This window comes from Anolis sagrei, chromosome 10 (assembly GCF_037176765.1).
Source record: "Anolis sagrei isolate rAnoSag1 chromosome 10, rAnoSag1.mat, whole genome shotgun sequence".
Classification (NCBI taxonomy): Eukaryota; Metazoa; Chordata; class Lepidosauria; order Squamata; family Dactyloidae; genus Anolis; species Anolis sagrei.
Window position 1 is genome coordinate 36843299 of NC_090030.1, and position 25559 is coordinate 36868857.

Below are 25559 nucleotides of genomic sequence, written 5' to 3' on the forward strand. Positions count from 1 at the left end.
CTTCCATGGAAACTAGGATGCAATGGAACAATGGCTTCAAACTACAAGAGAGGAGATTCCATCTGAACATGAGGAAGAACTTCCTGACTGTGAGAGCCGTTCAGCAGTGGAACTCTCTGCCTCGGAGTGTGGTGGAGGCTCCTTCTTTGGAGGCTTTTAAGCAGAGGCTGGATGGCCATCTGTCAGGGGTGATTTGAATGCAATATTCCTGCTTCTTGGCAGAATGGGGTTGGACTGGATGATGGCCCAGGAGGTCTCTTCCAACTCTTTGATTCTATGATTCTATGATTCTATGAAATCAGAGTACGGTGCTTTGAGGCGAGAACGCATCTCCCAGAGACATGATGCCTGGGTGCAACATCGCTGTCCGTTTGAGCTAATTATGATTCTCTGATCAGGAAGAGCTCATCACGTCTTTTCTTGACGAAGCCAGGCATTCTTTGAATTATCCTTCATGGTTCCAGGGGAATGGGTTCCCCGAATGGCTGCCATCCGTTCTCGTCAGCGGGAAGGGGAGCCGTTGACTCAAACGGTCAGCACTGAGCAGCTCGCTCTGCTTTGATAATGAACTTTTGATCATTACGGACTTTAATGGCTCTAGTCTAATATTGCTGTAGCCGTCCTCCTCAATTACTTGAGCACTCATCACCTTTAATCTTTGAACAGAATGATCTCACGGAACCTCCATCAGCCTGACGGCGGAGGTGGTCATGTCTCTTCCTCGTCTTGGCGGCTAAGTATGATTGGTTTGGGACGTGACGGGAACTTCGGATTCTTAATTCAAAGCATTTCGGGCGCTTCCTTTCCGTGCGGCTGCGCCTTCATTTTTAAAGATGAGGTGCAATGAATGCAAATGGAAGTCCTACCAGATTTTAAAATTTTTTTAATAACATCCTTGAGTTTTCAGTGATGAAGGAAATGGGTTTCTGAATACTGTGGAGCGATCATCGGGTGGATCTGGTGTGTGGCTAAATGGGGGTTTGCAGAATTTTTACAGTATGTGTATGCTTTGAACTGTGCTGTGATCCGCTTCGAGTTGTGGGGAGAGGAGGGCAAAAATATTATTATTATTATTATTATTATTATTATTATTATTATTATTAGGGAGGAAGGGAGCAAGCTTCCTTTCTGCTTCCCTGGAGATTAGGACACGAAACAATGGCTTCAAACTACAAGAGAGGAGATTCCACCTGAACATTAGGAAGAACTTCCTTTTTTTTTTTTTTAAGTAATTTTTATTGAGCATTTACGATAGTAATACATCAATAGGGTGTTAATCGATTGACGTATACGTTATACCTTAAAAGAAAAAAAAGGAAGCCAAGGGATGGGGTGGGGGAAGAGGGAGAAGAAGGGAGTGGGTAGGGTCCCTATCTACTGGCGGGGAAATGGGGAGGGGGGGGATAGCTACTCTAGCGGAAGACAGTGGTGGGTAAGCGGGGAGTGCATGTGGTTGGGAAGGTGGGACGTGGAGTGTATTAGTATTATGAATTTTTATTGTTTACTCATTATTTCCCGCATAGTGAGTTAGTAGTGGTGTTATCGTCTGTGCTTGTCGTCTGTCTTCTTTTGCTTCCTGTCATTCGCCGGTTCTATCCTTGCTTACTATCTAAATATTTCTTGATTGGGGTCCAATCTGTTTTGTTTACTCCTGGTGTCTGTTTGGCTCTTATATGTTGCGTTAGTGTATCCATGTTCATTATGTCCATTAATTTAAGTCTCCATTCGTCTAGTTTTGGGGTCTCCTCACTTTTCCATTTGCTTGCTAAGAATAGTCTTGCTGCAGTAGCCATGTGGAAAAGGAGCCTATCTTTATTCGTATCTATTTTGAAGTCGAATATTCCCAATATTAGGAAGAACTTCCTGACTGTGAGAGCCGTTCAGCAGTGGAACTCTCTGCCCCGGAGTGTGGTGGAGGCTCCTTCTTTGGAAGCTTTTAAACAGAGGTGACTTTCCCAGGGTGGCCCAATGGGTTTCCATGGCCGAAGGGGGATTGTGGTCTCCAGAATGAAAGCACTGGCTCTTGTCATGTGCATCACCAACAACTTCTGCTACAACATTTAGAGGAGAGTTCACAAGGTGGAACTATCTCTCTATGACCCACGGGGTAGATAACATGCTTTCAAAACATGTTACAAGAGTTGGAAGAGACCTCCTGGGCCATCATCCAGTCCAACCCCATTCTTCCAAGAAGCAGGAATATTGCATTCAAATCACCCGACAGATGGCCATCCAACCCCTGTTTAAAAGCTTCCAAAGAAGGAGCCTCCACCACACTCCCTCTGGGGCAGAGAGTTCCACTGCTGAACGGCTCTCACAGTCAGGAAGTTCCTCCTCATGTTCAGATGGAATCTCCTCTCTTGTAGTTTGAAGCTATTGTTCCATTGCGTCCTAGTCTCCAAGGAAGCAGAAAACAAGCTTGCTCCCTCCTCCTCCCCCCTGTGGCTTCTTCTCACATATTTATACATGGCTATCATATCTCCTCTTAGCCTTCTCTTCTTCAGGCTAAACATGCCCAGCTCCTTAAGCCGCTCCTCATAGGGCTTGTTCTCCAGACCCTGGATCATTTGAGTCGCCCTCCTCTGGACATATTCCAGCTTAGAGTCAATATCTCTCTTGAATGGTGGTGCCCAGAATTGGACACAATATTCCAGGTGTAGTCTAACCAAGACGGAACAGAGCATGGGGAGCAGGACTTCCCTAGATCTAGACACTAGGCTCCTATTGATGCAGGCCAAAATCCCATTGGCTTTTTTTGCTGCCACATCACATTCCTGGCTCATGTTTAACTTCCTCCCCACGAGGACTCCAAGATCTTTTCCACGCGTACTGCTCTCGAGCCAGGTCTCATCGTCTCCCATTCTGTCTCTTTGCATTTCATTTTTTCTGCCTCAGTGGAGTCTCTTGCATTTCTCCCTGTTGAACTTCATTTTGTTAGTTTTGGGCATTCATCTCTCTGATCTGTCAAGATCGTTTTGAATCCTGCTCCTGCCCTCTGGAGTCTTGGCTCTCCCTCCTAATTTGGTGTCGTAGAATGACAGATCCGCAAGGAATGCCAAAGGCCACCGAGTCCCATGTAGTAGTCACACGTCCCTTAATTTGCAGGTATTTGTAAACATTGTTAGATTGGTGGCATGAATCGCAAAATGCAGAAGAGTGTGGTCCTAACCTATTCCAGTGTTTGGACAGGTCCGCCTTCTCACCCCTCCCCAGCCTCTCATCACCCCCCCAAGAAGAGGATCGTAAAGCAAAGGACAGAAAGGGAACGGGAAGAGCCCCGAGTAGTCCCTTGGGGCATTCAGAGGGTTACATCATGTGGACGGTGCTAATGTTGAGCCTGAAAATGGACATTAAGATAATTAAAGGTAATTGGAAAATGGAGAACAGATTGAGGCAGACCGTTTGGCCACTTTGCTTTGTAATTTCCTTGCGATTTTTATCTTTATGGTTATAGCCCCAGAACGCACCACGTGATCCAAGTGTCACATGGATCAGTGTGTTAGGCAGAACGGTCCGTGACCGCGTAACCTGTACATCCAGAAAATAGCCATCAATCTTGTACAATTTAATAGAGCAATTAGAACTCATAGGCACATTGGCTGGAGGGCAGAGATGGGGATCACCTGAGGCCTTCTGGGAAGTTGCGCAATCCAATGTTGGCGTCAAAATGCTCCCCAAACACTCTCTTGAGGATGTACCTGCACAAAATTACTTCTTGCTAAATACCCGCTTGGATAATGTTTGCAAAAGGACTGGTGGTTACATTGATGGTTGTTGCATGCCTTCAGGTTGTTTCCAAGAAACTAGTATTGTGCTGAGTGAAGATTTCTGTACAAATAATATATATTCTGTGTCAACTGCAGAAACTACAATAGTGGGAAACGGCCCATCTCAAGGAGACTCCATCTGAACATGAGGAAGAACTTCCTGACTGTGAGAGCCGTTCAGCAGTGGAACTCTCTGCCCCAGAGTGTGGTGGAGGCTCCTTCTTTGGAAGCTTTGAAACAGAGGCTGGATGGCCATCTGTCAGGGGTGATTTGAATGCAATATTCCTGCTTCTCGGCAGAATGGGGTTGGACTGGATGGCCCAGGAGGTCTCTTCCAACTCTAGGATTCTATATATTCTGTGTCAACTGCAGAAACTACAATAGTGGGAAACGGCCCATCTCAAGGAGATTCCATCTGAACATGAGGAAGAACTTCCTGACTGTGAGAGCCATTCAGCAGTGGAACTCTCTGCCCCGGAGGGAGTGTGGTGGAGGCGCCTTCTTTGGAAGCTTTTAAGCAGAGGCTGGATGGCCATCTGTCAGGGGTGATTTGAATGTAATTTTCCTGCTTCTTGGCGGAATGGGATTGGACTGGATGGCCCAGGAGGTCTCTTCCAACTCTAGGATTCTATATATTCTGTGTCAACTGCAGAAACTACACTAGTGTGAAACTGCCCATCTCAAGGAGATTCCACCTGACCATGAGGAAGAACTTCCTGACTGTGAGAGCCGTTCAGCAGTGGAACTCTCTGCCCCGGAATGGGGGACGATGAGGCCTGCCTCGAGAGCAGACTGTGAGAGCCGTTCAGCAGTGGAACTCTCTGCCCCAGAGTGTGGTAGAGGCTCCTTCTTTGGAGGCTTTTAAACAGAGGCTGGATGGCCATCTGTCAGGAGTGATTTGAATGTAATTTTCCTGCTTCTTGGCAGAATGGGATTGGACTGGATGGCCCAGGAGGTCTCTTCCAACTCTAGGATTCTATATATTCTGTGTCAACTGTAGAAACTACAATAGTGGGAAACGGCCCATCTCAAGGAGATTCCACCTGACCATGAGGAAGAACTTCCTGACTGTGAGAGCCGTTCAGCAGTGGAACTCTCTGCCCTGGAGGGAGTGTGGTGGAGGCTCCTTCTTTGAAGGCTTTTAAACAGAGGCTGGATGGTCATCTGTCGGGGGTGATTTGAATGCAATATTCCTGCTTCTTGGCAGAATGGGGTTGGACTGGATGATGTGCCAGGAGGTCTCTTCCAACTCTAAGATTCTATGGTTGTCAGGAGTCAATATCTGACGGCATGAAGACATCACAAATTCCCTCCGTGACATCCTGACTGAATCATCCTGGCTGCCTTTTCTCTGTAATATTTTGAAGCCAGCAGAGAGCACTGGAAACCTTGTATTGGAACTTGTGAAGCAACAAGCTCTAATGAGGAAACTGAGAAGAGGAGGGAGATGGGCAGGAAAGGTGTATAAAAGGAAGTGGTGGTGGGGAAAAGTCCGTAGTGTCTTTCTTTGCTGCAGAGATACAAGCAATATATCCATTTCCAAGCAAAACCGGCTTGTGAGTGATCATTTAATATTGCTATATAAAACCTAGTCTTACAACGATTCAGTCTTCTGCTGGAGGAAAGATCTCTCAAGGAAGCTGGTGACGTCTCCGTATGCTGATCCGTAAGTGATCTTAAGATCTCCGATTCCATCACATTCTCACTAATGAGTCATGGTTCTTTTCACATCGTATGCTTTTACTCCACACCAAATTTTTTATATAGACTTGGTACAAGCAGGTCTCATTTGGTTGTGATGTTTTTATATTCTTGTCACGAGCCTTCAAGTTGTTTCTGACTCTTGTTGACCAGAAGGCCAACCTATCACAGGGCTTTCTTAGCCAGATTTGTTCAGAGCAGGTTTGGCTACTTCTGGGCCTGAGAATGAGACCTCCTCTGAGGCTAAGAGAGTGGGCTTCCATGCCTGAGGAACCTCCATCTTCAGAATTGCATTCTAATGTTCAACCACACTTGGTAGTGGTGCCTTCATTTGATCCTCACAACCAGCTGGTGGTCAAAGCTGGGCTGGAAGGAGGCGTGTGATGAATTCTCTACCTGTTAGGCTAGGAAAAGATCAGAAAAATAGGCCCTGGAAGTTCAGCAGCCATTTTAAAAGGGTGGCTGGAGGCATCCATCTTAGAATCTCATTTCCTGGAGGGGGCGTGCTTAGGAGCAGCTTGGAGGGAAATGAGGGGAGTTAGTGATTGGCCGGGGGAGAGTGGGCGGAGCTTAACTTGAGAAAAAAATTGACTTTAAAACCTGACAGCTCAGATTGGATCTGGGTGTCAAGGAAGAAGCAGTTAGGAGTCTGTGTGTCAAAGAAGAAGGAGTTTTGGGTTTGAGGTGAAGAAGACAAGAGCTAGTGAAGCCTGAAGTTGGTCAGTTAATCAGCAGAGTTAGTTGGTGAGAAGATTTGTAGCTATTGGGAAGGATAGCTGGTGGAGTGGAGTGACAGATTCGGGGGAAAAAGGACTGTCTGTGTGGAGTTTAGAAATACTAGACAGAGAGGAACCCTGTCAGTAGTTTCTGGAGGGAAAGAGGAGTGTTGTTTGCAACTAAGTTTTGAACTATTTAAAGAAACCATATGCTTTATCCAATACTGAAACAGCTGAGCTTAATGCCTGTTTTGTTCAACTTCTCTCAAATAAACAACATTGTTCTTTGTTCACAATCACTGCCTCAGTGTGCCTCGGTGAAAGAAGTCTTAAAGGAGTTTATAGAAGAAGTCAAAGTCTATTGGTGGCAGCGTGTATTGTAAAAAGTAATCTCTTAAGTGTTACCTCAAAGTACAAAGCCTGAGTGCAAATCCAGCACATTCGAGCCTAAAGGTACCTCAAGTCAAGCCAAGGGCTAAACATTTCGTTTAACTGTGGTGGTAGCCAGTGTTCTTTTAAAAGGGTTTTTCGGCCAGAAAATTGTTCCAGCTTATTCTGCTTTTGATTTTAAATGGCCTAAGCCACATTCCATTACCAAGTGGTGGCACAGTGTTGGGATTTGGTTAATAATCCTTTATAATTTGGTGTCAGCTGGTGGGATTTGCCATTAAATAATCCCCCCTATCTATATAAATAAAATGTAATGTTCGTTTGTGGTATTCACAGAACTCAAAAACCACTGGGGGAATTGACACCAAATTTGGACACAAGACACCTAACAACTCAATGTATGTCCTTCACTCAAAGAAAAATGAGTTTATCATTTGGGAGTTGTAGTTGCTGGGATTTATAGTTCACCTACAATCAAAGAGCATTTTGAACTCCACCAATGATGGAATTGAACCAAATGTAGCACACAGGACTCCCACGACCAACAGGAAACACTAGAATGGTTTGGTGGGCATTGACCTTGAGTTCTGGAGTTGTAGTTCACCTACATATAGAGAGCACTGTGGACTTAAACAACGATGGATCTGGACCAAACTTGGCATGAATACTCAATATGCCCAAATATAAACACAGATGGAGTTTGGGGAAAATAGCATCTTTACATTTGGGAGTTGTAGTTACTGGGATTTGTAGTTCACCTACAATCACAGAGCATTTTGAACCCAACCAGCGACAGAATTGGGCCAAACCTCCCACACAGAACCCCCATGACCACCAGAATGGGCCACAGCAACGCATGGCAGGGGATGGCTAGTCTTTTATAAGGCGACAATGCAAACTTGAAAGAGGAGAACACTGTGAGACAAAGACTTTCCCAGTGGCTCTAGACCAGTGGTTCTCAATCTGTGGGTCCCCAGGTGTTTTGGCCTACAACTCCCAGAATTCCCAGCCAGTTTGCCAGCTGGAAAACTGGCAGTTGAAGGCCAAAACATCTTGGGGACCCACAGGTTGAGAACTACTGCTCTAGACCAGGGGTCCTCAAACCTTTTAAACTGGGGGCCAGTTTACTGTCCCTCAGACCGATGGAGGGCCGGACTATAGTTTTTTTAAAAAAAAAAAAACAATAAAAAAATTCCTATGCACTTTGCAGATATCTTATTTTGCTGTGTGGAAGGGCCCTTCGAGGGAGGGGGTTCTTTCTAGCCCTCTTTAGGCAGAAATTCCAGGAGCAGAGAATGGGAAATCTTCCTATTTCTAGTCTGAACAAAATCTGGCTGCCAGTATTAAAAAAAACTCTAAAATTAGAACTGTAAATAAAGAACAACACTCAGACACAGGGGAACTCCAGACAAGAAACAATCGGGGCCAGCTAATCACATCTCCCTAAAAACTGTCAGGCTATGAAATGGTCATCAAGGTGGCCAATTGAGACATTCCTACCTACCTCCAACAGACAAGAGTTCTTTCTCCCACCCTGGATCTTCCACAATTTTCCTAGTTAAAGGTTTTCCTCTGACATGAAGTCCAGTCGTGTCTGACTCTGGGGTGTGGTGCTCATCTGCATTTCTAAGTCGAAGAGCCGGCGTTGTCCGTAGACACCTCCAAGGTCATGTGGCCGGCATGACTGCATGGAGCGACGGGGCAGCCTCCCTTGGCTGGCTCACGCTGCCCATCGGGCCTGATGGATAGCGTGAGCCTGCCAAGTGAGGAGCAGCCCCGCGCAGCCTACTCATGCGTAAAGCACCTTGTGAGGTGCTTTACGCGTGAGTAGTCCATGCGGAGCAGCTGCCCTTGGCTGGCTCATGCTGCCTGTGGGGCCTGATAGATAGCGTGAGCCAGCCAAGGGAGGAGCAGCCCCACGCGGCCTACTCACGAGTAAAGCACCTCGCGAGGTACATATGAGTAGTCCATGCGGAGCAGCTGCCCTTGGCTGGCTCACGCTGCCCATCGGGCCTGATGGATAGTGTGAGCCAGCCAAGGGAGGGGCACTGTGTGTGTGTGTGGGGGGGTGCTCCTCCTCCACGGGCCAGATAAGTGCCCTTGGTGGGCCGGAAGTGGCCCGCGGGACGTAGTTTGGGGACCCCTGCTCTAGACAATACTGTCAATGACCTGGCTGACTTTGAGAAGAATCCTGTAAAGCTCTTTGCTGTCAAAACAAGGAGAGATGGACCCCCGTGCCCTCTGATGTTTGGAGGAACCAGTCCAACGTGATGATGGCAAGTGATTGCTACAAGATGGCTGCCCCTGGCTTGGAAGGCTGTCTCCCCGGGACCTGTGCCAGGAGAATCTCCCGTCTCTCCCTAATCCCCTCTGACGTGAGGCCGGGAACGTTGCATTCGGGAGCCTGTGCGTAGCTCTTTAGGTCAGCCTTGCCCAGAGGGCGGTGCAAAGCCTGTTTAGCAAAAGGTCACAACGGCTCCCTTCTCCGGATGACATTGTCGGCAATGTGCATTCCCACAAAGCCAACGTTTTGCTCCCAGGAGCAAAAAATGGGGTGGATTTTCTCTTGAAAAATGCGCATCAGGTGAATTTTGCAGCTCTGCCTGAATTTCTTAAATACACTCTTAGTCTTTGACTATACGAGGGTTGAATGAAAAGTAATGCCTCCGCCATTGTTATTTGGGTTTGGATGGGAATATTTTAATAAATCAAACGCAGAAATAATCCTTAGAATGTGCTCTTCAACTACCACTATTCACTTCCCCACATAATCACCAGACAATTGGATACATTTCTGCCAACGATGAACAAGTTTTCTGAAGCCGTCACGGAAGAAGTTGACATTCTGTTTCCGCAACCAGCATCTCACAGTTTTCTCAATGTCTTCATCAGAAGTGTAATGATGTCCCCGCAGATCTTCTTTCATTATCGGGAACAGATGGAAGTCAGACGGTGCTAAATCTGGACTATATGGAGGATGTTGTATGGTCATGAGATTCAATCAGTGAAGTTTCAAGTCTCTGCGCTTTCATTTCAGGCATCAGCATCCTGGGTACCCATTGTGCACAGATCTTCCGATAGCCAAGCAAAGCAATAATGTGACCCACGTGTTCTTGTGAGTGCTGATCATGCTTGAAATTTCTCTCTGAGTGATACGACTATCATCCTGAATCAAAATGGAACTGTAGAGGAGAGTCTACTGAACAAGCCAGTACCTTCTGCATGCCAGTACTGCCATCAATTGAGGAGTTACGAAGGTGGAGGCATTACATTTCATTCAACCTTTTGCTTGTGAAACTTAGTGGTTGCTGCCACAGGACGTCCAGTTCTCTGTTACGCAAGTCAGATGTTTCCACCTCAACATCTTTAAACTTACTCGCCCAACGATGCACAGTACTCACATCAACACAATCACCATAAACAGCTTGCATTCTCTGATGAGTCTCCTTTGGGGTGACACCTTCTGCTGTCAAGGATTCAATGACTGCACGTTGCTTAAGTCGCTTTGACCAACAGTGCAGGATTGGTGTGCCAAGTGTGGTCCAATTCCATCTTTGGTGGCATTCAGAGTGCTCACTGATTGCAGGTGAACTATAAATCCCAGTGCCTACAACTCCAAAATGTCCAGGCCTATCCCCCTCAAAACCCACCAGTATCCAAACTTGGGCATATCAGGTATGCATGCCAAGTTTGGTCCAGATCCATCGTTGTTTGGGTTCACGGTGTGCTCTGGATGTAGGTGAACTACAACTCCTACAAATCCCTCCAAAGACCTCCAGTATTTTTCCTTGGTCGTGGGATTTCTGCGTGCCAAGTGAGTTCCAGGTCCATCATTTATGGAGTCCAGAGATTGCAGGTGAACTATACATCCCACTACCTGCAACTCCTTAGAATGCAGGTGAACTATACATCTCAGTACCTGCAACTCCTCTAAATCATGGCGAATTGTCCCCAAACCTCTCTAGTGTGTATGTTCAGTTGCTGATCAATTCCTGTGTTTGCTATGTGCTGTAGAAAAGAGTAGGAAAGGGTTATGGGAGAGGTAGGGCGGGGTCATGCAAATTACACACCAATGGAGAGAGTAAGAAACACTGGGATGTCTGTGGTGGAGGAAACACATCATAAAATCGAGAATAATATTGTCCCCATATGAAAGCCTTCACTTCTGTGGTGGGCAGTATGGCTTTTGTGGAGGACGCTGATGAGGCTCTTGGACATGTTCACGGTGCTCAGAAGAACCTGCAATGTCATTGGAGAGGGCCATTGTTGTCTCCTGAGTGGTGGGATGTTGTGGCTGAGCTATTTTCTGATGATGGGGATGATGGGAATCAGATTCCTGCTGGGATTCAGCTTTCTGGCTCTTTGTCTGTGCCTCAAATCTCTGGGCCTGCTTCTGAGGTTCCCACAGACAGTGCAGTGTCAAGACAGCCGTTTCCACCAGAAAGGAATTTTAACGAAGGAGATAGCGAGCAAGTGCCTTCCCACGATGATACCGAAAGTGTAGATAGTGACTTGACCTGAGAAGCTCGCCTTGATCTCTGGGTCAGACAAAGTCCTCGTCTGGCAAGCAGACGAGAAGCCAGCTCGGTGAAAGATCGTCGCAATGCTTTTATGATAATGAGAGCCTAATGTTTTCATGTTAGAAAGGTATTTAGGCCTTTTGCAAACTCTGAGAAAGTGTCAGTTCAACGTAGCTTACTAGCCTGGAAGCTTCGTGGAATAACCATAGCCTAGAAAGCAGTACGCTTGGGATTTCTTGCATTGTGATTCATGGGACAACTGTTTCATTAGGGACCTGGGACTCTGGTTTGAACTTGGCCAATAGGATTGTGTCTCCTGTTTTTACCTGAAGGTCTTTGGAACTATATTCTGCTTTTAACCTTATTCTTTGGAACTTTGCAATGCTTACTCTTTATTGTGACTTGGGTTTTTTCCTCAATAAACTATAAAACTACAGCTTTTGTGTGGTGGTGTTTGGAAGCAAGGTGAAGCTTACTCTGAGTTGCAACATGGGAGCTACAGCTATTGTGGAAGTGGGAGCTTCCCTGGGTCAGTGTACTGATATAGATATATAGACAGAGATCTTGGGGGAGTTGTCCCAAGGCGACCCAGTCTCCGTCTTGGAAACAGCCTCTGGGTTTCACGCTGCTGAAACGTTTCCAGATAGGAAGAGAACTTGCCTCAGTTCCAGCCATTCTTTACAAATTTGAGATGATGTCCCAGCGGTGGGAGGAAGGTCCTCCACACTCTCCCTTGCTGTGACTCTTCCTGGTTTTCGTGCCTTACTACTAGGTTGAAGAGGAAGCCAAAGAGAGGGATGGAGAGAGAGGCCCAGGTGGGTTCCAATCCCCTTTGCTCCAGTGAGGCAGACCTATCCAAAGGGTCTGCTGCTCCTGACCTCTCTCCATTGACAGCCCTTGCCCTTGGAGTCTCCTTCAGGATGAAGGCCTTCTTTATCGCGGGTGGTCCACGGGGAATCGGGAGCAGACCCTCATCTCTCTCCTTGCTCCCAATCAATGAATAACTCTCCAGCAAAGGAGGACACCAGTGACATCGGCGAGAGATGGAAAGGAGGTCGGCCAGGGGGTGGGGGGGAGTGTTGAGGGGGGGGAGAGGTGAGCCACGACTGTCATTGGCATGCAAGGCTCACTCAGAGAGTTCACGTGCCAGGCTGGGGAGCGTGCAGAGCAACTACAGATTTAGGCCGAACTGCGGAAGGTTGTGTTGAAAAGTAATTCAGTGAGGGGCCCAAAGCCTAGTGTTCTGCCCCTCCCCAAAATTTAACCCGAAGCAGTTCATTCTTGTTGCAACTGTAGTTTTCAGAAAGGGAACACTCCACTTTCATGTCTATCACAAACAATTAGAATCAGAGAATCACAGAATCGTTGCGTTAGAAGAGACCTCGTGGACCATTCAGTCCAACCCCATTCTGCCAAGAAGCAGGAAAACCCTCCTTCCTTCCTTCCTTCCTTCCTTCCTTCCTTCCTTCCTTCCTTCCTTCCTTCCTTCCTTCCCTCCCTCCCTCCCTCCCTCCCTCCCTCCCTCCTCCTTTCCCTTCCCTCCTTTCCTCTGTTCTTCCTTCCTTTCTTCCCTTCCCTCCCTCCCTCCTTCTTTCCTTCTTTCCTTCCTTACCTCCCTTCCCTCCTTTCTTTCCTCTGTCCCTCCCTCCCTCCTTCCTTCCTTCCTTCCTTCCTTCCTTCCTTCCTTCCTTCCCTCCCTCCCTCCCTCCCTCCCTCCCTCCCTCCCTCCTCCTTTCCCTTCCCTCCTTTCCTGTTCTTCCTTCCTTTCTTCCCTTCCCTCCTTCTTTCCTTCTTTCCTTCCTTACCTCCCTTCCCTTCCCTCCTTTCTTTCCTCTGTCCCTCCTTCCTTCCTTCCTTCCTTCCTTCCTTCCTTCCTTCCTTTCCTTCCTCTCCCTTCCTTCCTTCTTTCCTTCCTTCCTCCCTTCCCCCCTTTCCTCTGTTCTTCCTTCCTTCCCTCCCCTCCCCCTTATTTCCTCCCTTCCCTTCCCTTCTCTTCCCTTCCTTTGTCCGTCCTTCCTTCCTTCCCTTCCCTTCCCTCCCTCCTTTCCTTTCTTCCTTCCTTCCTTCCCTTCCTTCCCTCTGTCCCTTCCTCCCTCCCTCCCCCCTTCCTTCCCTCCCCCCTTCCCTCTGTCCTTTCTTTTTTTCTTCCTTCCTTCCCTCTGTCCCTCCTTCTTTCCTCCCCCCTTCCTACCCTCCCTCCCTCCCTCTCTCCAGGGTTAGCTAAAGAGTAACATGTAGCCTAACGAGTAAAGCGGTGACGTGCATCCTTCAGGACAGTTTTTGTGGCCCTTGGAACCTCCCACAGGCCCCCTTGTTGCATACATATTTAAGCTGTGCTTCGGTTATCATTCAAGGAAGGCGTTGGCTCTTTCTTGCGGACCAAAACAAAGCCCTTGGTGTACATTTCTGCGATCAAGATCATCACCTGGAGTCGCGTTCCTGACAGTTAAGGACTCATGGAGGCCCCACAGAACGTGCTTAGATGTGGATGGGCCATCATCCTATCCAATCACAGCCCCCAAAAGTTTCCTATAAGGTAGATGCACAAAACCAGTGCTGGGTCCTGGTCCGCTGCCTTCCACATGAGCCTCCAAACCACAGCACAAGGTCCAGCCTGGATCTGGGGGCTGACCATGGGAGGGGAGCCTCTAAATCCAAGACCCTTTGGGGAGACATTCCCCAGAATTGGCCCCGCCAGAGCCCTGTAACATTCTCAAATGCAGACATTACTTAAGCTCAATTTAATGATCCTGCTTAATAAAACATTTAGCAGATGTTTACCTGCTGTTAAGAATTTATGCCTTGTCGGTTGGCCAGCGCTCTCTCTCTCTCCCTCTCTCTCTTACACACATGAAATGAGACCATGCTGGTGTGTAACTTCAAGCAATTTGACAATACTTCCATAAAGCCACGAGCAGACATTTCAAACACATTTGATACTGATTATGTAGAGAACACAAGGTCTCTGCCTTTAGATCTTGGAGCGAACCGAGAGAGCAACGTCAATCGCAGTTCCACAGCTGTGGAGGGAAATTGATTCCAGATCTAACCCCCCCCCCCCCCATTTTCGGGCCTTCTGAGAAGAGCCAAAGCAGCACCAACAGTATTAGCTTGGACACACTGGGAACGTGTGAATGTGCCTCTGTGTTGGGGGATCCATTCTCCGCTCTTTCCAACAAAAGTGTGAACAATCAGATTAGCAGAGTGTGACGTAACATCTCAATGGAAGTCATGCATTAGCTACTTCTCTGGAAATCACAACACAACAGGGTCAGTGGTGTTGACTAGGACCTCTTGAGTGGAAGGTGCTCTTGGAGAAGACCCTGGGTTGCATTGGTGGCATAGAGAGCATCACCAGGGCACAAAACCCCTCCCTCCCTTCCCCTTCCCCTTTTTCTTTCCTTTTTTCCTTCCTTCTTTCCTTCTTTCCTTCTTTCCTCTTCCCCGTCCCCTTCCCCTTCCCCTTGTCCTTCCTTCCTTCCTTCCTTCCTTCCTTCCTTCCTTCCTTCCTTCCTTCCCCTTTTCTTTCCTTCTTTCCTCCCTTCCTCCCTTCCCCTTCCCCTTGTCTTTCCTTCTTTAATACCTTCTTTCCTTCCTCCCTCCCTTCCTTCCTTCCCCTTTTCTTTCCTTCTTTCCTTTCATCCCCTTCCCCTTTTCTTTCCTTCTTTCCTTCTTTCCTTCCTTCCTTCCTTCTTTCCTTCCTTCCTTCTTTCCCCTTCTCCTTCCCCTTTTCTTTTCTTCCTTCCTTCCTTCCTTCTTTCCTTCCCCTTTTCTTTCCTTCTTTCCTTCCTTCTTTCTTTCCTTCCTTCCTTCTTTCCTCCCTTCGCCTTCCCCTTTTCCTTCCTTCCTTCCTTCCTTCCTTCCTTCTTTCCTTCCCCTTCCCCTTCCCCTTCCCCTTCCCCTTCCCCTTCCCCTTCCCCTTCCCCTTCCCCTTCCCCTTCCCCTTCCCCTTCCCCTTCCCCTTCCCCTTTCCTTCCTTCCTTCCTTCCTTCCTTCCTTCCTTCCTTCCTTCCTTCCTTCTCCTGGGACACTCAGCCTAGAAATGTGTCTCTATTTAGTGTCCAGGCAGTGGCTGGTTGTATCCTGGCAATTGGCCGCATGAAGACAATGCTTTTCTCCAGGGCCTTTGGAGGACCTATAGGAAGTCCATGTTAGGGGTTCCTCTTCTTCAGAAGAGGAAGGGGAGCAGGGAAGTGCTCAGGAATTAGAAGAGGAATCAGACAATGAGGTCTTGCAAGTGCCCACATTTCTGGAGAGGTGAAACGAGACGGAGCACGGACGACGTTCAGCTAGAATAGCTGCTAGAAATGCTGAGCTAATTGGGAGATGCCCTAGCACCTTCTATGTGGTGAATTCAGGGCTATAAATCAGAAGCAGGAGCAGTTAGCTTTCGCTGGTAACAACGACTCCGATGCTGATGTTTACGCTCCAATGGAACCTGGTTCAAGTCTGCTTCTGAGGATTTAGCGATAATTACCCGTTGTCTATTATTATTATTATTATTATTATTATTATTACCCATTGATTATTATTATTATTATTATTATTATTATTATTATCAGGACAGTCCAAGAGGATACCCTTTGTTGCTACGAGCATCTGTTGTGACATTGCCATTCCCTGCCTGCCTATTCACCCACCCTGTAAATGTCCTGGTGAGGGAACCTTAGTCAGTAAAATGAGTGGGTAGAAATAATTGTAGATGGAGGTGTTGAATAAAACTGTAGAAAGACATATGTGTGCCTATCGTACCTTTATGCCGCTATGTATAACCAGTGAGAGCCACCATGATGTGGTGGGCTCAGGGTTGGATTAAGATTCTGGGGGATCGGGATTCAAATTTCTGCTCTGCTATGGAAACTCACTGCCTATCCTCAGGCAAATCTGGCTGGAAATCCACTTGGTATGCTTGAGCAAGCGATATTGTCTCAGCATTTGAGGAAGGCAATGGCAAACGGAACTGGTCGTGTTTGCTTTAGGGTCACTGTAAGATGGAAATGGCTTGAAGGCACACAACAAAAATGTCACCAGGAAGACTTTTGTGGTTGAGATGTTCTCTGATGATGAGGATGATGAGATTCAGATTTCTGGCTCTTTTTCTGTGCCTCAGATCTCTGGGCCTGCTTCTAGGTCTTTTTCTGAGGCTCCCACAGACAGTGCAGAGTCAACACAGCGGTTCTCAGAAGAAAATAATTTTAACGAAGGAGATAGCGAACAGTTGGGGAGGCCTTTGCCTCCTTCTCACGCTGATAATGAAAGTGCAGAAAGCCTTGATACTGACCTGACCCGGCAAGCTTGTCTTGATTTGCGGGTCAGGTGTAGTTCTCGCCTTGCCGGCAGATGAAAAGCCAGCTCGGGGAAAGGTCATCGCAATGCTTTCATGTTGGTGAGAGCATAATGTTTTCATTTTAGAAAGGTATTTAGGCTTCTTGCAAACTAAGAGAAAGTGTTAGTTCAACGTAGCTTGTTAGCCTGAAAGCTTCATGGAATAACCTAGCTGAAAAGCTCCTTCCCACGCTGATACTGAAAGTGCAGAAAGACTTGATAGTGACCTGACCCGGCAAGCTTGTCTTGTTTTGCGGGTCAGGCGGAGTTCTCGCCTGGCCAGCAGACGAGAAGCCAGCTTGGGGAAAGGTCATCGCAATGCTTTCATGTTGGTGAGAGCATAATGTTTTGATGCTAGAAAGGTATTTAGGCTTCTTGCAAACTAAGAGAAAGTGTCAGTTCAACGTAGCTTGTTAGCCTGAAAGCTTCATGGAATAACCTAGCTGAAAAGCTCCTTCCCACGCTGATACTGAAAGTGCAGAAAGACTTGATAGTGACCTGACCCAGCAAGCTCGTCTTGTTTTGCGGGTCAGGCGGAGTTCTCGCCTGGCCGGCAGACGAGAAGCCAGCTTGGGAAAGGTCATCGCAATGCTTTCCTGTTGGTGAGAGCATAATGTTTTGATGCTAGAAAGGTATTTAGGCTTCTTGCAAACTAAGAGAAAGTGTCAGTTCAACGGAGCTTGTTAGCCTGAAAGCTTCATGGAATAACCTAGCTGAAAAGCTCCTTCCCACGCTGATACTGAAAGTGCAGAAAGACTTGATAGTGACCTGACCCGGCAAGCTTGTCTTGTTTTGCGGGTCAGGCGGAGTTCTCGCCTGGCCGGCAGACGAGAAGCCAGCTTGGGGAAAGGTCATCACAATGCTTTCCTGTTGGTGAGAGCATAATGTTTTGATGCTAGAAAGGTATTTAGGCTTCTTGCAAACTAAGAGAAAGTGTCAGTTCAACGGAGCTTGTTAGCCTGAAAGCTTCATGGAATAACCTAGCTGAAAAGCTCCTTCCCACGCTGATACTGAAAGTGCAGAAAGACTTGATAGTGACCTGACCCAGCAAGCTCGTCTTGATTTGCGGGTCAGGTGTTCTCGCCTGGCTGGCAGACGAGAAGCCAGCTCGGGGAAAGGTCATTGCAATGCTTTCATGTTGGTGAGAGCATAATGTTTTGATGTTAGAAATGTATTTAGGCTTCTTGCAAACTAAAAGAAAGCGTCAGTTCAACGTAGCTTATTAGCCTGGAATAACCTAGCTGGAAAGCAGTCCGCTTGGGATTCCTTACCTTGTGATTCTTGGTGCAATTGTTTAATTGCTTGTACCATGGACTCTGTTTTGAACTTTGCCTATAGGTTTGTGCCTCTTGTTTTTACCTGAAGATCTTTGGAACTATATTCTGCATTTAACCTAACTCTTTGCAATGCTTATTCTTTATTTTGACTTGGACTTTTTTCCTCAATAAACTATAAAGCTACAGCTCTTGTGTGGTGGTGTTTGGAAGCAAGGCGAAGCTTACTCTGAGTTGCAACCAAGACTTTGGTTGATGACAGGCTGGAGATACCTGGGATCATGGAAGGGAGGAGCAATCGTGCTCCTCTGGCCCTGGGACAAAACCAGCTCTGGTGCGCTTGGGATGATGGATGGCTTAAAAGTCATTGCAAATGCCGATTGACGTCCTTATAAGGACAGACTGGACAGTCAGGAAGTGCTGCACAAATCTTTAGCAACAATGCCCACAACAAAGGGAGATAGAAAGAATTACCTGGTCATTCTCATCGTCATCGCTGCTGAGTTTCAGATCATCTTCAAGCATGCTTTGGGGGAGGGAGGGAGAGAGAGAATGAAAAGGTATGTCAAATGAAATCGCTTAAGACCCCCTCAGTGGCAAAACAATCCCCACACATTGACACCAAACCTCAATTCCGATCTCTTTTCCTGAGAGAGAATAGACTACTGCAACACACTCTACATGGGGCCGCCTTTGAAGACTGTTCAGAAGCTTCAAATGGTCCAACGAACAGCAGCCAGATTGCTAATGGGAGCGGCGCTCAAGGAGCACACAACTCCTCTGTTGCGCCAGTCTGCTACTGGGCACAATTCAAAGGGTTGCCTTTAGCCTATAAAGCAGTGGTTCTCAACCTTCCTAATGCCACGACCACTTAATACAGTTCCTCATATTGCGATGACCCCCAACCATAAAGTTATTTTCGTTGATACTTCACAACTGTCCTTTTGCTCCTATTATGAATAGTAATGTAAATACCCGATATGCAGGATGTATTTTCATTCACTTAGCCAAATTTGGCACAAATACCTGATACGCCCAAATCTGAATACTGGTCGGGTTTCAACTGACCACCTTGATTAGCTTATAATGGCCGGACAGTGCCTGGAGCAAACTTTTGTTGGGAGGTGATTAGATGTCCTTGTTTGTTTCCTTTTTGTTGTTGTGCTGTTGTAATTTTAGAGTTTTTTTTTAATACTGGGAGCCAGATTTTGTTCATTTTCATGGTTTCCTCCTTTCTGTTGAAATTGTCCACATGCTTCTTGTGTATTTCATTGGCTTCTCTGTGTCGCCTGACATGTTGACTGTGGGAGTGGTCCAGCAACCAAGGACATCTAATCACCTCCAAACAAAAGTTTGCTCCAGGCACTGCCAGTCTATCAAATGCTAATCAAGGTGGTCAGTTGAAACATTCACACCTAGCTCCAGCAGACAAGAGTCCTTTGTTCCACCCTGGTCATTCCACAGATATATAAACCCTTTTTCCTATTTCCAACAGACCTCACTACTTTTGAGGATGCTTGTCATAGATGCAGGCGAAACGTCAGGAGAGAATGCCTCTAGAACATGGCCAGATAGCCCAAAAAAACCTACAACAACCCAGTGATTCTGGCCATGAAAGCCTTCGACAATACATTGACTGAGATTATTGTCATGCTTGGTCCTGAAAAGGTCCGTTGGTTGGTTTGCTTGTTTGGTTGCATGATGCAAGTCACTTCTGGAGTGAGAGAATCAGCCGTCTACAAAGACATTGCCCAGGGATGCCCGAATGTCTTGCAATCCTGCAGGGAGGCTTCTCTCAAATAGGGGCACAAAGAAGAATAGAAAATTGTCCCCATGCTTGTGTATTTCATTGGCTTCTCTGTGTAGTCTGACATGGTGGTTGTGAGAGTGGTCCAGCAAACAAGGACATCTAATCACCTCTCAACAAAAGTTTGCCCCAGGCACTGTCAGGCCATTATATGCTAATCAAGGTGGTCAGTTGAAACATTCCCACCTAGCTCCAGCGGACAAGAGTCCTTTGTCCCACCCATGTCATTCCACTGATCTATAAACCCTTTTCCCTATTTCCAACAGACCTTGCTACCTCTGAGGATGCTTGCCATAGATGCAGGTGAAACGTCAGGAGAGAATGCCTCTAGCCCATGGCCATATAGGTTTGTTGTAGGTTTTTTTTGGGCTATATGGCCATGTTCTAGAGACATTCTCTCCTGACGTTTCGCCTGCACCTATGGCAAGCATCCTCAGAGGTAGTGAGGTCTGGTGGAACAAGGAAAATTGGTTTATATGTCTGTGGAATGACTTGGTGGGGCAAAGGACTCTTGTCTGTTGGAGCTAGGTGGGAATGACCACCTTGATTAGCATATAATGGCCTGACATTGCCTAGAGCAAACTTTGTTGAGAGGTGATTAGATGTCCTTGTTTGCTGGACCACTCTCAACAACCACCATGTCAGACTACACAGAGAAGACAATCAAATTCACAAGCATGTGGACAATTTCAACAGAACGGAGGAAACCATGAAAATGAACGAAATCTGGCTACCAGTATTAAAAAAAACCTCCAAAATTAGAACAGCACAACAACAGAGAGGAAACAAACAAGGACATCTAATCACCTCTCAACACAAAGTTTGCTCCAGGCACTGCCAGGCAATCAAATGCTAATCAAGGTGATCAGTTGAAACATTCCCACCTAGCTCCAGCAGACAAGAGTCCTTTGTCCCACCCTGGTCTTTCCACAGACGTATAAACCCTTTTTCCTAGCTCCAATAGACAAGAGTTCTTTGTCCCACTCTGGTCATTCCACAGATATATAAACCCATTGTCCTAGTTCCAACAGACCTCACTACCTCTGAGGATGCTTGCCATAGATGCAGGCGAAACGTCAGGAGAGAATGCCTCTAGAAAATGACCATATAGCCCGAAAAAACCTACAACAACCCAGTGATTCCAGCCATGAAAGCCTTCGACAATACAATAAATAAATAGCTTTTCAAACCAGTGTTGGGATGGAAACTTCAGGAGAGCTCTTTTAGGAAACTCAAGTTTCGTTTTGGAGGGCATTTGGCACTTCCTGGTGATGTTGTGACGCAAAACACTTCCAACATTCCGATATTCCAACATTTTAAACTACCCTGTTTACTTGTGTTTTGTTCAATAAGCCCACAAGAACAGTTACGAGGTTTGCGAGTCATTCGTCTTTCCTTGACCTCCGTGGTTGGGGTGGCTCAGCTGTGGCCAAATATCTGAATGACCTGAAACTGCAGATCATTAACCTTCGAATCAATGACAGATCATAGAATCATAGAATCATAGAATCTAAGAGTTGGAAGGGGCCTCATGGGCCATCCAGTCCAACCCCATTCTGCCAAGAAACAGGAATATTGCATTCAAATCACCCCTGACAAATGGCCATCCAGCCTCTGCTTAAAAGCTTCCAAAGAAGGAGCCTCCACCACACTCCCTCCGGGGCAGAGAGTTCCACTGCTGAACGGCTCTCACAGCCAGGAAGTTCTTCCTCATGTTCAGATGGAATCTCCTCTCTTGTAGTTTGAAGCCATGGCTCCATTGTATTCTAGTCTCCAGGGAAGCAGAAAGGAAGCTTGCTCCCTCCTCCTCCCTGTGGCTTCCTCTCACATATTTATACATGGCCCTCATCATATCTCCTCTCAGCTTTCTCTTCTCCAGGCTACACATGCCCAGCTCCTTAAGCCGTTCCTCATAGGGCTTGTTCTCCAGACCCTTGATCATTTTAATCGCCCTCCTCTGGACACATTCCAGCTTGTCAACATCTCTCTTGAATTGTGGTGCCCAGAATTGGACACAATATTCCAGGTGTGGTCTAACCAAGGCAGAATAGAGCATGGGGAGCATGACTTCCCTAGATCTAGGCACTAGGCTCCTCTTGATGCAGGACAACATCCCATTGGCTTTTTTTGCCACCACATCCCATTCCTGGCTCATGTTTAACTTGCTTTCCACGAGGAGTCCAAGATCTTTTTCACACGTACTGCTCTCGAGCCAGGCATTGTCCCCCATTCTGTATCTTTGCATTTCGTTTTTCCTGCCAAAGTGGAGTATCTTGCATTTGTCACTGTTGAACTTCATGCCTCTGTCAAGTGTGAACCCGTCCAGGCCTGATCGGAATCAGCCATCTTTCCTCCCCCCCAAACCTAGGAACCTTTGAGGAAACCTTAATCTTGACCCACTTGGATTTGGGGTGACGGATGGGCGTTTGCTACCTGTTTATCTCCCTGCCATCTTTGTTTCCACAGGAGCATTTGCTGCCTGTGAGGTTCGTGACCACGGATCAGGGGACCTCTATTTACCCTTGATTTTTATCACCACGGTACATTACACTCACCTCCAAGAGCTAAAGCGCCTTTAAGATTCGGTTACAGAAAACCCAGCCGCAAGCACTCGCCTCCTGCCCAACGGAGACTCTCAACCCAAAATTCTCCCTTGAAAACTCTCTCTTTTCAAAGGAGGCAATGACTCCCATCTTTTCCATGCATGCAACTTAAAATATTGCAATCTATGGAAGGAGAATGTGTGGGTTTGCATATATAATTGAACATGAAAGTGATTTTATAAGGTGATCAGCTGAAACATTCCCACCTAGCTCCAGCAGACAAGAGTCCTTTGTCCCACCCTGGTCATTCCACAGATATATAAACCCTTTTTCCTAGTTCCAACAGACCTCACTACCTCTGAGGATGCTTGCCATAGATGCAGGTGAAACGTCAGGAGAGAATGCCTCTAGACCATGGCCATATAGCCTGGAAAAACCTACAACAACCCATTCACACCTAACTCCAGCAGACAAGAGTCCTTTGTCCCATCCTGGACATTATTCCACAGATATATAAACCCTTTTTCCTAGTTCCAACAGACCTCACAACCTCTGAAGATGCTTGCCATAGATGCAGACGAAACATCAGGAGAGAATGCTTCTAGAACATGGCCATATAGCCTGGAAAAACCTACAACAACCCATTCACACCTAACTCCAGCAGACAAGAGTCTTTTGTCCCACCCTGGTCATTCCACAGATATATAAACCCATTTTTCCTACTTCCAACAGTTCACTACCTCTGAGGATGCTTGCCATAGGTGCAGGCGAAACGTCAGGAGAAAAAATGCCTCCAGAACATGAGCATATAGCCCGGGAAAACCTACAACAACCCAGTGATTTTATATTATTATTATTATTATTATTATTATTACTACTACTACTACTACTACTACTGCTACTAGCCGTCCCCTGCCACGCATTGCTGTAGCCCACTTGGCTGTTCTGTGTGGGAGTTTTGGCCCAATTCTATCGTTGGTGGGGTTCAGAATGTTCTTTGATTGTAGGTGAACTATGAATCCCAGCAACTATAACTCCCAGATGTCAAGATTCCATGTTCCCCAAACTCCACCAGTGTTCACATTTGGGCATATTGAGTATTTGTGTCAAGTTTGGTGCAGATCCATAATTGTTTGTTTCCGCAGTGTTCTCTGGATGTAGGTGAACTACAACTCCCAAACTCAAGGTCAATGCCCACCAAACCCTTCCTGTAGTTTCTGTTGGTCATGGGAGTTCTGTGTGCCAGGTTTGGCTCAATTCTATCATTGCTGAAGTTCAGTATGCTCTTGGATCGTAGGTGAACTACAAATCCCAGCAACTACAACTCCCAAATGTCAAGATTCTATTTTCCCCAAATTCCACCAGTGTTCCCATTTGGGCATATTGAGTATTCGTGTAGAGTTTCGTCCAGATCCATCATTGTTTGAGTCCACAGTGCTCTCTGGATGTAGGTGAACTACAACTCCCAAACTCAAGGTCAATGCCCACCAAACCCTTCCTGTAGTTTCTGTTGGTCATGGGAGTTCTGTGTGCCACGTTTGGCTCAATTCTATCATTGCTGAAGTTCAGTATGCTCTTGGATCGTAGGTGAACTACAAATCCCAGCAACTACAACTCCCAAATGTCAAGATTCTATTTTCCCCAAACTCCACCAGTGTTCACATTTGGGCGGATTGAGTATTCGTGTGGAGTTTGGTCCAGATCCATCATTGTTTGAGTCCACAGTGCTCTCTGGGTGTAGGTGAACTACAACTCCCAAACCAAAGGACACTGCCCACCAAACCCTTCCAGTATTTTATGTTCGTCAGGGGAGTCCTGTGTGCCAAGTTTGGTTCAATTCCATTGTTGGTGGGGTTCAGAAGGCTCTTTGATTGTACATAAACGACAAATCCCAGCAACTACAACTCCCAAATGACAAAATCAATTTTTTTGAGTGAAGGACATGCATTGGACTGTTAGGTGTATTGTGTTCAAATTTGGTGTCAATTTGTCCAGTGGTTTTTGAGTTCTGTTAATCCCACAAACGAACATGACATTTTTATTTATATAGATGGCAGAAGACCCAGCCAGTGGACTGTTGGAGAGATTCAGAACTGCTTTATACAAGCTTTTAAGCAGAGGCTGGATGGCCATCTGTCAGGGGTGATTTGAATGCAATATTCCTGCTTCTTTGCAGAATGGGGTTGGACTGGAGGATGGCCCAGGAGGTCTCTCCGAACTCTAGGATTCTAGGATTCTATGACTGTGAGAGCTGTTCAGCAATGGAACTCTGTGCTCTGGAGTGTGGTGGAGGCTCCTTCTTTGGAGGTTGGATGGCCATCTGTCAGGGGTGCTTTGAATGCAATACTCCTGCTTCTTGGCAGAATGGGGTGGGACTGGATGATGGCCCAGGAGGTCTCTTCCAACTCTTTGATTCTATCATTCTTTGAGGGATGGACAGAAATGTTTAACAAACTCAAGAAGTCGGCGGTTCTCAAACTTGAGCTTCGGGATGTTGTTGGGCAACTCCCAGGGCTGGTTGGCTGGGGCTTCCAGAAGCCAAAATCCCACAAAATCTGTGGAGATGGGTTTGGGAAGGGCAGGGTCACTATATTAGTGCCAGAAGAAGCCCAGTTTTGAATGAATCCAAGACAAACGTTGGAGAAAAGTGAAGGCAGGCAACGAGGCTACATCAAAACGAAAAGAGGTCACCAAGAAAGCAATCTCCAAGGATATTCCTGCTTCTTGGCAGAATGGGGTTGGACTGGATGGCCCATGAGGTCTCTTCCAACTCTTTGATTCTAGGATTCTATGATTCTATGATATTAAGGATTCCCTTCATTGTCTATTCTTCTCTGACCTGGGTGACAATATTATTGAAGATTCATGGGCTTGTTTGTCTTTTCATCCATAGCCAATGCAGCAGATCACTTTGGGGGGGGGGGGGGTGAGGGAGGATTTTTGATCTCCTCATTAGAGCGATGCATTTACACCTGAGAACATATTGCGAGTGTGAGTGCGCCCCCCCCCCCTTCTCCCTTTCCAAGTCACAGGCATTAGGAGAGTCTATGAATGTCAGAGGCAGGCGCTCAATGGCTTTCTGATGCAGGCTTAGCAAGACACTCAGAACGTGCAGAAGAGAGAGAAAGTGCCCGAGTCTCCGTTTTGGAGAATCCATGAAAAAAGATGATGAAGGTAGGAAGAAAGACCACCGGAGAGGAGTGAAAGAGAAGCGCCAGGTGTTGAGTTCACCTAAAGTCAAGCCAAAGGGTCTTCTGAACGAGACCTCCCTTCCTCCAACCACTTGTGGCTTCCCATGTCCCTTGACCTCCTGCAAGCTCCAACCACAGTCCGGCATCTCCTGAGGCTGAACGGGGTCCACATCCCATCTCCGTAAATGCGAAAACAGGTATTACATTGACATTCAAAACCACGGCACGGCACTACTAGCAGTACCCATTTTTAATGGCTTTGGTTTTACACAGTCTGCCCTCCACGTTGGCAGGTTTGGCTTTTGAGGATCTGCCATTGGATTTC

General features: G+C 46.7%; 1 protein-coding gene across 3 annotated transcripts in view; it reads right to left on the minus strand.

Annotated features, from left to right (window-relative positions):
* Positions 1–25559, minus strand: part of AFF2 (ALF transcription elongation factor 2) — a 489804-nt gene that overhangs the window by 131999 nt on the left and 332246 nt on the right. For all 3 annotated transcript variants that reach the window (XM_067471707.1, XM_067471706.1, XM_067471705.1), the window contains one exon: positions 18168–18219. In XM_067471707.1, coding sequence (XP_067327808.1) covers positions 18168–18219 — 52 coding nt within the window. The remainder of the gene's footprint in view (positions 1–18167; positions 18220–25559) is intronic.